The sequence below is a fragment of the Lissotriton vulgaris genome, chromosome 2_1, assembly GCF_964263255.1.
Source record: "Lissotriton vulgaris chromosome 2_1, aLisVul1.2, whole genome shotgun sequence".
Lineage (NCBI taxonomy): Eukaryota > Metazoa > Chordata > Amphibia > Caudata > Salamandridae > Lissotriton > Lissotriton vulgaris.
The window spans coordinates 373,618,566-373,631,456 of NC_141687.1; the positions used below are offsets into that span (position 1 = coordinate 373,618,566).

General features: G+C 45.3%; 1 protein-coding gene across 1 annotated transcript in view; it reads right to left on the bottom strand.

The window, feature by feature from the left end:
* Nucleotides 1-7,319, bottom strand: part of HIC1 (HIC ZBTB transcriptional repressor 1) — a 64,425-nt gene extending 57,106 nt beyond the window's left edge. The window contains exon 1 of the mRNA XM_086955189.1: nt 7,199-7,319. Within this exon, the coding sequence (XP_086811315.1) occupies nt 7,199-7,223 (25 nt within the window). The 5' untranslated portion in view covers nt 7,224-7,319. The remainder of the gene's footprint in view (nt 1-7,198) is intronic.
* Between the last annotated feature and the right edge of the window lie 5,572 nt (nt 7,320-12,891).

Here is a 12,891-nt window from a genome sequence, read left to right on the forward strand (position 1 = left end):
TATTAAGTTTAGTTGTTAAAAATTGCATGCTACCTACGACTATTTTCTCTAGCCTGGTCTCTAGCCTGGTCTGCAGAAAAAAACGTTTCCTAAGGAGTCTAAAAGCAATGCAATTGACATAATTCGGAATAGAAGGCTCCCAGAAAGAAAAACAGAACTTGTAAGAAAGGTTTTGAATGTACTTCAAAAAGTGAAAGACCATACACCAACAAGCTTAATTTATGTTTTGCGTGGTAAGCTTACTCTCATCTATAAACACTGCCATATGAAATGAAGTGGTTGGTCCCCTGTTCGTTCCAAGCAGAGACACAACAAACGTACATGTGCACAAACATGCACACCAGGCCAGGACATGTTGCACTCTCCTGGTGCCATGTGTTGCAACTCGTAGCCCGGTACAAATTGTCCACCCAGCGCCCTTCTTACGATGTCTCTGCCTATTGTCTTCTGTGCCACACTTTTTCTCCTTCCACGTGTCTCCTCTGACCTCGCTCTCATCAGCCTCCCGTTTTCTCATCCCTGTTTCTCCTTACCCATGTCTCCTCTGTCTCCTGTTTTGTCTTTCTGCTGTATCTCTTTCCCGGTATCTTTCTCCAAGGCCAATATATGCCAACAGACCCGATTCAAGAGAAAGTCCGAATTTTGAAGCCAAAAAACGCTTCATTTTAACTGCCTCAGCCTGAACTTGCCTCTGAATCAATGTAAGTGAATGTGGGGAAAAAATCGCCTCTCTTTCTTGTTCTAAAATGTTGGTATTGCCGGTTTCTCTTACCCCCTGCCTACTCACCCTCGATTGCTCCCTTCACTGCCCCCTCCGTCCTTCCATTCCTGGTGAATTCTGCTTCGTGTGCCCCTCGTTTCCTGTGCTTTGCCAGCGCTGCCCAATTTCTTCTGCCACCTTTCTTCCGTGCTTCTGGTCTTCGAGTGCCACCTGTACCCCGTGTATCTCCCGCCCTGCCCTTCTTTTTGTGCTTTAGCCCGCCTGTTTGAGGGGTGTGCCCTCCAACCTTCCGTCCCCTCTCCTATGCTCTTTTTTACTCTGCCTCCTTCCCCAGTGCTGCTGCAAAGGTCACCCGGCTTCCATATCACAATATTACCCCGCAGCCACCTCAGCCCTCCGGCGCTGCCGCATGTGCCCCTTGCCCCCTGCCCCCTGCATCCCTTGTGCCCCTGGCCCTGTTCACCCGGTCCCATGTACCCACTCCTCCCCCGGGCACGGGTTATTCCAGCGGTTTCCTCTGCTATTTCAGTCGCAGATAAAGGCCGCAGTCTCTGCAGTGCCGCATGTGACCGGCCTCCTCCGGGCCGGGGTAAAGCCCCGGCCAGGAACTTCACATGACCCCGGCGTGAACTCCACACACGCCGGCCGGGCTCCCTGCAGCCGCGCGGCTTCCTGCCCGGCCTCCTCGGAGTGTGCAGCAACAGCACGGCCCTCTCACCCCTGCTGGAGGGGGGCGCCCTCCAGGGCAGGCATGTGCCCCTCACCCCCGGAGAGGAGTAACGCCGGGGCACGCCTGGGCGGAGGGTGCCCCCCTCACCCGGCGAAGGCATGCCCCCTCACCCCCGGAGAGGAGTGCCACCCGGGCCCCCCTCACCCAGGGAAGGCATGCCCCCTCACCCCAGGAGAGGAATGACGCACTCACCCCGTGGGGAGTCACTCACCACGGTGAAAGGCGTGACGTCATCACCACTGAGATAGGCGTGGGTGGATCTCTCGCGGAATAGGGGGGCACATACCAACCTCTGTCTCTCGGATTGTCTTATGGCGGGAACCCACTTACCCTCAAGGAGACACCCGCCGTCGTCTGAGGGGAGTCATCCCTCCTTGCCCGTGGCAAAGGATACTGTTTGCACTCCATGGGGGAAGCCCCCAGAGGGTGTCATGCCCTCTTCATCACGTGGGAGGTCCGCCATGGTCACCCGAGAAGGTCGTGACCTCTCACCCAAGCGGACTCCTGCCAGGCTGCCCCTCTGGCCGCAGGGGAGGGATGCACTCCTCACCTCAGGACCTAGGCATGCACTTTTCACCCCAAAGGGAAAATACATGTGAGTCAGAGACGAGCGAGGCGTCCCCACATAGGCCAGATGTAGTGAGACGCAGACAGAAAGAGACAGTCGCACAGCAGAGAGGACGAGACAGGTTTAGGAAGACAGTTCGAGCTCTACTTATCCTTAGAAGTGGTGACACACACCTCTCTCCTCATGCCGTTTCAACTCTTTCAACTCTCGGTTGTAGAGTGCTAGTTTGTTGTAGGCGTCCCAATCAGCCCCACATCTCACACCAAAGGCATGTCTAGCAGGTGGCTGTCTTCTTGGGAGGGGGGGCATTTTCGTGACAGCTCGGTACCTCGGAAGGGCCTATGGGACTGGGCCGATCAACTGACTCTGCGCCAGCCCCATTTTTTGTAATTCTGAAAGGCACCACCAGCCCATTTGGGGAAGCCTCACCTTCCTCATTGGCCTCCCCCCGTCTAGAACGCTGACATTTTAGGACTGCAACTGAGAGCACCACAGTCTTTTAATATGTGCAGCAGCATGGCAACCGTTTGTTTAAGGACATTTTCTACCTGAACCCCACTTCGGTAGCACCCCTCACACCATTAGAACCGGACCCCGCCCCTGAACAGTTCGCAGCCACCGACCGACCAATCCCCTTTTACGGGCCCGAACCCCAACCACAACCATCTCAGAAGACACCGCATTCCTAAAGTAACGGTTACAGCAAACTCGGAGCTGTGAAACGGGCGAAAGGTGATACGTGGGTGCGATGTAAAATACCGAAATAAAAAAAACACAATGCACGGTTTTATAAGCAACAAAAGTCCTCCATTGCGTTTCTCGGGATTAGGGACTTCGAGGCGGAGTTATCTCCCGAATGACGTTAAAAATCGTCCGGATTTTTTTAAAATTTGGAAACCGTTACAATCTGGTTATTCTGTTTTGCTATTTGTTGTAGGGACTAATATTTTTAACGATGCTAGTGTTTTTTGAATAAACGTTACGTGAAACTGGTTTCTGGTCCAGACTTTCTAAAGCGAAAGAAAATGACAAATATTCGGGCGAAATATTTAAAAAGAGAGTGAGTGAGATAATAATTGATGACACGGTCACGAGAGAGAGAGTGGTACCAGAGAGTCCATTGATTAAGATAGACATGCTGAACTGAGACAGAGCGGAAATTCACGCTTGACCATTTACGAAATGGGCGAGACGCACCGTGCACCTCTCTCGTATCCGCTGGCATCAATGTCCACCCCCCAAAAAGAAATCCTGTGACGGGGTCACCCGGGGGTGCTGCAGTCATTTCCGAGTGTGCTGTAAACTTACACTTTGGAGAATAAATATCCGAAGCTCACCTGGGCCTGGCCGGGAGCAGCTGGGGTCCCTTAAAACCCTGGCGGTCCTGTGCAGAGTCAAGCAGTTCACCCACGCCTCTTCCCTCCCTCTCACCTCTCCTCATCCCGGATCCCTTTCTCCATTTGCAGGCCATTTTCTTTCACGCCTTTTTTTCATCTTCACAACTCTCTCCATTCAACCTCTCACTTCACCTTCAATCACCTCTTGCAGTTCTGTCTCTCCACTCCCCTCATCTCTAACAGTCTCTCGCATTTATCTCAGCCTCTCTGGCCCCCTTCACCTCACACCCCTCAGCATTTCTCATTCACCTCCATTCTGTCCCTTCAAATTTCTGTCTTATGTATTTGTATCCTACACCTCTCCAGTCCACCCTTTCACGTCTTCCCATTGTCCTTCCACCCCTTATTGAACCCACATCACTCCCCTGTCACGCCAACACCCACCCTAGTACTCTTCCCCTATCGCTGCTCTCCCTCACCCTCACATTCTCTTTTTACCTCTCACATATCACCTCTCAGCTATCTTCTCTCACCCTTCAACAGTAGCCCTCCTCTTCTCCCTCACCTTCCTCGCGTTTCCGCACTTCCTTCACATTTCTCCTCCTCTGGCCTCACCATGACCTCTCAAATCGAACCCGTTCACTCCCTTGCCGCTCTCCTCACTCCTCTCGGCTGCCTGCTCTCATCCTGTCTCCTCTCACCGTCTCACATCCTCCCGCTCACTCCCTTCACTCACACCATCCACCCCTTCTCTCCAGTCCCCTCTCACACCCGCATCCCGCCTCCCACACCTCGCTCCTCACCACTCTCCTTACCTCCCAACCGGCCTCGCATACCCCTCTGTCCCATCTCACCTGCCGCCCGACCACATTCCACTTCTCCTCACCTTTTTTTCTTGTATATTGTGGTCGTTTTGGCATTATCTCTTCATGACATATTATGGTACGTGTCGTGCAGCATTATTTCTTCTCTCTGTATATGCATAGTATGTTTGGTTTTATATCCCAGCTGTCTGATTCTCCCCAGTTTATCGTTATGTCATCTATCAAGTATTTGACCTTATCTTTCACTTTTGTTTTTATTATCTAACATGAACATGTTTAGCTGCCCTTTTTTTCTTCAGTATAAACCGTTACAGTGTATTTTCTCTTCGCATTTCTTAATTATTTATCAAGGTGCTAACCTAATTAATCACTAAATATTAACCTTCTTCATCTATCTATCTATCTATCTGTCCATTCCTCCGAACTTCCAAAGCGCTGCGAAGCCATTCCAGAATGAATCGTACTCCTATAAAAGACCATTGTGCAGCCAGTCTCCAATCCTCACCTCCTCATTATATTTCCTCCAATCGCCTTTATTCCCTTAAATTTCACAGCACCAGCTTTCCCATTATTTCCTTTGCTCCAGCTACTCTGCTCTTATTCCCTCGTTATGTTCCATCGCAGCAGCCTCTTTCCTCTCATCCCCTTGTAATAAATCACAGTGCCAACCTTTTACACTCATTCTTTCTTTATATTTCACTCAGTTATCCTGATTTCCTCATACGATATCACGGTACTAGTGTTTTCACACTGCTCCCTCATCGCGTATCACGATGCCTCTATTTGTCTATTATTATATACCATGGCACCAGTCGCGTGCCACTATCCCCCATTTTATTTCGAGGGGTCGGATATTTCGTGCTCATTTCCTCGTTTTTTTTTTCACGGTACCAAGGTGCACCCTCATTACATTCATTGGACTGGCCTTTGAACCCATTACCTAATTGTATAATACGGTGGCGACACTTTTACGCACATTACTTCATTATAATTCACAGCACCATCATGTTTACCTTATTTCAACAAGGTTAAGTATGGTTCTGACCCCTTTACCATAAGTCTCTTTATGTATCCGCATTGCATCATTGAAACAGCCCTTCTCTACGAATTCCCTCATCATATATCAAAACAATCGATCCCTTCCCGGTTAACCAATGATACTGTACCTCGATACAAAAGTTGGTAAAGCGCCTACACCGCTGGAAGAAGTGATGTGTGCTATATCCAGCAGTAACTATCTTACTATTGTTTCTATTAATATTGCGACAGTTAATCCGATTCTTATTGTTATTGTTCCAGGTTTTTCGGACTAGTAGCACTCGTGTTATTGTGGGTGTTAAAATGTTTCTGTGGCAATCGCTGATATCCACCTGCCTTTCTCTCCCACTTTTTTTTTTTTACTTATAACGATCTATTTTTTATTTTTTTATTTGGGTGTGGGATTACATCTGCTTGAAATGTAGAGGTATCATTCAAAGGTATTTGGGGACTTCCCTAGCTTTCTGTTTAAATTATCTTTTCACACGTTTGCTGACAATTAATATTTTCAAATATAGTTCTTCAAATTAACAATGTAATACCCTGTCGTTATTAAACATTAATGAGCACTGCACGTGTATGCTGGTGATTTAATACGGAACACCAGGTATTCAGAAGTGTGGTGCTGAAACTATAACTCTTCTTTTAAATCTGCACAGAACTGGCTGAAAATTTCGTCGCTATTTCTCCCTTTTTACTCTATAAATGTGCCTGCATTTACGTCATCTTCAGCCACTTGCTCGAGTTATTTCGCACCTGTCCGGATTATTTCGCTGGGTGGCTCGCGACTCTGACGTCTGACCCAAACTTCTAAAGAGAGAGAATATTTGAAATCACACAAATGGCCAGCATGCCATAGAATTCTCTATGGCCACTCATTTGACCTTTTTTTGTAATAAGATGATGGTTTAATTATGTCAATCTAAACACAACGATTAAATTACACACATAGTAGCTGTGTTGCTGACAATTTGAACGAACACTCCCTGCTGGACAGACGGAAAAAGGTGTGGAGTTTGTAATCTGCCCGGTCCCTGGGCACTTTGAGACCCGTCTCACCTGGAGGAAGATATGGCATTTCTAGTGATGCGCTATCTATCGCGATGTGAGAGCCTTGCGCAGAAACCTCTGAACGCTGCTCGTGTCTGGTGGAATGTGGCACAGATTGGGACCACGACCTGTGGACATGTGCACCTGGGTTACAAAGTGACATGTCGAAGCCGAAGTCAGTACAGAAACACGTTTATTGGCCAAAGTGCCCAGAACACTGGTACCCTGTGCCCCACCCCTCGATCAAAAAGACGTTACCGTCAAATACAATCATGCGTCCAAGCAAACTCCGTTTATCATCCAAAATGCACCATTCCCACTAAGTGTAACCACTGCACTCTGCACACCAGTGAGCCCCGCCACTGCGCTCCTAAATTACCATAACGCACATGTTGGCGCTATCTTGTATAAACATCCCGTGGGTGATATTCATGCAGACTAACACACCGTCTACACCCCATCACAAACTAGCGCTGCGGAGAGCCCTCCACACCAAACACCCGCGCAGCTACTGTGTGATAACCGCGTTATCTGTAGAGTACTGCGCACTAGTGATAACGCGAAAGTGATAGCGCGGCGCAATCGTGTAGTTACTAGCCCCACAGCCACTTCTGTGACTGCGACAGTTGTGAACCATTCACCCATCGCTAGCCAGGTGATTTAAAGTTCGGGAACGCCAGATGTTTAAATAGCTTGATATCAGACGCAAATGCACGCGCTTCCTATCTCAGGCTGCGAGTTTCCACGCAGAATGTACCTCAGGCGTATCCCACTCCGGTGCATCCAGGGATGGGCAGACGGGACCAGCCTGCAGTGCTCCTCGTCTGTGTCACCTGGCTGGGATCCTGTCGCTTCTGCTCAGAGCACCTGGAGAGATGACTGACCCTTAGTCCACACCCCCCACACCCCGACCACAGGAGCCGTACTCACCTTGGGGCTCATCCCTGAACCCCATGCCCTGCCGGCTCCTCCAGAGGAATGCCAGGCTGCCGGCTCTCGCGCTGCTCCTCCGGACGTCTGCTGCCGTCCCTGCTTCCCCTCTTCTCACTGCTGCACTGAGTGCTCGTGGTCTGCTGCTCCTGCCAAGGCCTGGGACCTGCGGGGAGGCTGCCACCTACCGGCCGCCCGGCTGTCTCGCAGCCAGCAGGCTCATACTGTTGGACTGCTGCCACCTAGTGGCTATGCCTGACGTAGCACCTCGCAGGCCTGCTACTGTACTCGTCCAGCTTTTAGTGAGCCTGCCACCTGGTGGCTATTACCGGCCATAGCCGTGCTACATCACGGCCACCGCACCACACAGCAACTGGGCAAAGCTGGAACTTCTCTGCAGCGAGTCAGAGACAGCGACCTGCACTATGGCACGACCTCAATGAAGAAGAGTACACAGGGTGCTGTGGAGGCGGGGTCACGGACGAGGGTGCTCTTTGGTCATGGGAACATGCATCTCTCAACTCATTCATAGGATCTCGGGTATGGTCTTAATTAAGAACAGCTTTTGTAAAGGAAAGTTTCATTTGGATGAAAGAACATGGAGGCAGATTTACTTGCGCCACTTTTGCGTCATTTTCCCCATGTAAAAAATGACGCAAATGTGGCGCAAAGGGCTTGTAAATCTCCCCCATAGTTTTTAGATTTTTGTTTAAAATAACATAATTTCAACGAGCCTTGCACACAGTGACACAATTTTATAAAATGCATATCTTTATTGAATCGACCATTTTCAGTGAAAACACAATGGTTGCGAAAGTTAAAAATGTGTGATTTATATGCCATTGTATGTCAGATACCTAAGGGGCATATTTATCAGAGGGTTTTGTGTCTCATTACTTTGCCCCAGGGAGACGTTTCTAAGGGTGGTTGGGTGTTCCCACGCAATATCCATGGATTTTGACACATTCTCAGATTTACAAGAACAGGTAAACATGGGAATGGGCTTAAATGTATGCCTCCCCAGGAGAGGCATAACAAGGAGAATGATCTTTATTTCTCCTTGTTTTTAGATTTCACCTGTATAGCGTGCACGCGCGGTTAGTAGAAGCAAAAAAACAGGCTTACAATTGGTTGGCTCCCACGTCGCTCTCATCTTCTTGCTTTTTATTGGTCAGAGCCTCCTGCTGCTTCCACTTTCTCTTCACTGACGTCCAGTCCTACATGGAGTTTGGACCAAGTACAGTTCCGGTCTCTGCAGCCACTATCCCTCGACTGGCCGCCGCTCTTACAGGTACTTTTTTTATTTTTAATCAGACATTTCTTAAGAGTGCATATCTTTGTAGGCTCTGTCTACCATTCCTAAACCCTCCCCCCTCGTTCCCGCCCTTGTTTATGTTGATGCAGAGCAGCCGTTAAAGAAAGTCTGGTGCAGCTGAATAATTTTTTCTCAAAAAAGCAATTCGCCGGCTGCCGCAAAAGGACCATTGGCATGACTGGCCTGTGGGGGCAGTCAAGGCAGACAATTAATGTGCTTTTTTTGTGTAGATATGGTTTAATTTATATTTTCTTAGAGGATTCCTGCCTTGGTTATCTGTTTTGAACATTGACAAACCATTATCATTTGATCTGTAAGCAATCAGCAAGAAAAGGCATCTTGCCTTTTCTTTTGATGCGAAGATCATTGAAGGAAGCCTGGTGCTGCTGACTGACTTGCGCTGCTCTTGTTTCTCACCACATTTTAGTATATTTAAAGAAAATTCTTGTACTGAGTTTTGTCCTGGTTTTCTCCCAGCCTGTTGTCTTGTTGTATTGTTTTGTTGCGGGGCCAGCATGTGTTCCCTTTCCCCCTCTGTTGGTTACTACGCTAGCATGTTTAGTCAAGTGCTGGGCTAACATCGAGTTTCTAGCCGGTCGCTCCTCACATAGTCTGTGAGAACCATGTATAAGGGTTATTTTAAATCATTTTATTTGTATTTAGCATGCATTTCTTTTCACTTTTGTCTTTATTATCTAACATGAACGTGTTTAGCTGCCCTTTTTTTCTTCAGTATAAACCATTACAGTGTATTTTCTCTTTGCATTTCTTAATTATTTATGAAGTTGCTAACCTAATTAATCACTAAATATTAACATTCTTAATCTATCTATCTATCTATCTATCTATCTATCTATCTATCTATCTATCTATCTATCTATCTATCTATCTATCTATCTATCTATTTGTCCATTCCTTCGAACTTCCAAAGCGCTGCAAAGCCATTCCAGAATGAAATGTAGTCCTATAAAAGACCATTGTGCAGCCAGTCTCTTACCCTCACCTCCTCATTATATTTTCTCCAATCGCAATGAGCCATTTAAATTTTTTAAAAAGTTTAAACCATGTTGCACAGCAGTTCGTGCTGCTGTGCAGCATGTAAACAAAGCATTGACAAAGACAATAGTTTTAGACAAGGCTAAACTTATTGGCTGTGCCAATGTTAGTTCCTCTATCAATGTGTGCTGCATTCTGCCAGCAGCTAAAGGTATGTTTAAAAAATGTATTATCAACACGTGCCCCTGCGTGATCCCCTCACGCCCCCACTCGCTCTACCACCCTTTGGTAGTTGCAGCCACCACTGAACCTAATGTTATTGTTGTATCTATTTAATGTATTGATGAATTCTCTACCTTTATCTTTGGGACGATACCAAATTAGAAACAAATCAACAATGCATTTTAGCCAGATAACTATATGTCTTCTGAAATATTTTAGTTCTTGAACCCATACTACTTGCTCCTTCCCCCTGCCAATAAATAGATTAGTACAGGAGGGACTGAATCAGGTGCCCATTGTAGTTCCCTGGAGCTGACAGTATATACACATATCAAAATAAATATATTTTTAGACAAACACCGCTTCATTATTTTGAGTACCATATCCATGGGATGACACAGATGTAAGAGTCTGGATCTCTAATAATGCCTACAAACATTTCTTGCATGTTTGTCTTATATTAGTGTATAATGATTGTTCATCCAATGTGATGAAGTTGTAACTTTATTCTCATCCTATATCATACATTTTCTAACACGTTTTTGGTGTCTCTGTTATAGGAAGGGAGTGATTGAACAAAAGGGGTGAGAACATAATCACTGTATTTAAAGATGTGTTTGAAGAGAATATTTTGGGCTGAGATGATAGGTCTACCTGGAGGCATTTCATTGTTTTATGTGTTTTTTTTGTTAAAAAATACAATGTAGCCATTTTAGGGTATTCAATTGATAAGAATTAATATTCCTCCCTTTCTAGTATGCCTTTGTCATACCAGTCTTGTAATCAAATAATCACATTCCACAGTAATGAATGTCATATTCGTTATCATACGAGTCCTTAATTTTCAATTGGTTCTCTCCTGCCACATATATTTAACAAGGCCACAACAGCATCCTGTATAAGCTTTATTATCATCAAGAAGCATTATACCGTACAAATTAAATCCCCTGGCTCCTAGCCATATTAGCAGACATACGTAACTAGTCGATCTGAGTGTATGGATTCTGTTCTAGCTATTTGTTATGTAGACAGTCTACAAACTCTGGCATCATTAGAGTATTGCAGTCCCTAGTGATAGGTGCAAGGTCAACAGTTAGGCACCCCACAATGTTTCTGCAAGTAAGAAGAGATCAGGTCACAATGTACTTAATGCAGTCAATCTGTGTAATAGTTATGATATTTTTTCTTAAACGCTGTTTAAATCTTGGACTGAATTCAATAATAAAGGTTCTAGCTTAAGTGGATCCAAAAATGACTCCACTTGCTGCACATGGATTACTCATGGTGATTGCTGTATTGAGGCTTTCAGGAGAAGGACTGTGTAAAATGTAAATGATTTAGCCATTGGTTTTTCAAAGGTCAAAACGTTGGAAAGTTGATAAATTGAAAAGTTTATGTATTTTGCATAACTTCAACAAGAGAATGAGGATTCTCTGAAAACCGTACACATTTAAACATTACTCAACCAGCATCTCTGGCTTAAAAATGTCCGGTTTGACTATTCATGCCAACACTGAGGTATTCTCAAAACAGCAGGGATTTTACGAGGGTGCCAAGAATTTAAAACAATCTTTATCATTTTGCATTTCTTTAAAGCCTGAAGTTTATGAATCATAAGGTGTGGTATTTATATAACACATGTGAAAATTATAAAACTGTTCTGCGGGGTGCTTCTTGGAAAGGAGTGCTTCGAGAGGCCATGGGGTGTTAACACAGAATAAACTAGACACTGAGCTCCAGAAGACGTGGTCGAAAACAAAGCTGGTACACATAGAATAAAAGGGTCATACTTTTTTTTATATTAAAAAAAAAGATTATGTGATGGCCATAGACGTCAATTAAGGGTCACCAAAGGTAGCAGCTATGACCTCTAGGTGCTTTTGGTACCATTTGCATTGTCTTTGCAACCCCTGACGATCATCCGTTTAGGCATTCAAAGATGTATTGCAGACAAGACTACATTTTCCATGAAATGAACATTAGACAAGAAATATAACAGCGGAAAAAATTTCCTTTTTCATTTTCATGTTGAATAGGAATATCATAGACAATTCGCCAGGTTGCTCAGACTATGTTCTATTGTAAAATGCCAGAATAAAAGTGGAAATACATTGGTGCTTAAGGAAAGGTGATCTTCTGCATCTTGAGGATATAGGAACCTCCTTTTCAACTTCATTTTGTTTCTGTGACAGTGCAATGGTGCTGTGAAGCGTGCACTAAAGTTCATTAACGACTGAAAACACGATCTCCAAATACATGTGCCATCTATCACTATATTTTTCGCCAGAAGTTGAACAAAATTTTACAAATCTTCTTTGGATTCGTGTGAATGTAGTGAAAAAAAGGGTTACTGATCACCCAGCTGCAGACCATTACAAGTAGTATATCTGCAAATATATTCATGCTGATTAGCAATGCACCTTCTTTTTTCTGAATGACAGTCTCAACACCCACTGGCATCAAATTCTGATGCAGCCATTGATAGGCCAAACACAATAAAACTTATTGTATCTATAACAATGAGGTTGGTTTAGACTTTGGAGCACAGATTTTACTCCGTCAGGGTGACAGAGCAAAATACTCCTTCGCCCTGACGGAGAAACTGAACTTCAAGTTTAGAGATGACCATCGCCCTGGAGAACATCTTCCACATTGGCAGGAACTGCCATCACAGTTGTTCCTGTCAATGCATCAAAGTGTGCCGTAGGTCTTCGTTACCTTGATGGTGCTGTACAGGGCACTTTCAATACCTTTTCTCTAATTTCAAAAACAAAATTCCAAAGTGGGATTTAAAAAAAAAATAAAACAATGACCCCCTGATCATGAGAGTTTTTCCTCAAGGTGTGAGGGTCATTAAAAGGTTTGTACTGCCAGGTTTTGGATGGCAGTGTGTGAAAGTAAAAACTGCCCATTTGTCTGCCCACTCTAAATGGGACTAGTGAACAAATTCCAAAACCTCTGATGACCCTTATTCAGTGGGGCCATTGAAGACGGATGTTAGCTGTGCATATGGAGTAGTTTCACCTGACTCTAAATGAGGTGGGCGGAATTCACTTGGTTACTCCATTGTTGTAGTGACAGAGTACCTTCTCCACTAAACTCTAAGACAAGGTTTAGGTTTGCTAATATGGCAAAATAGCCACTTATTACTGGTACAGAA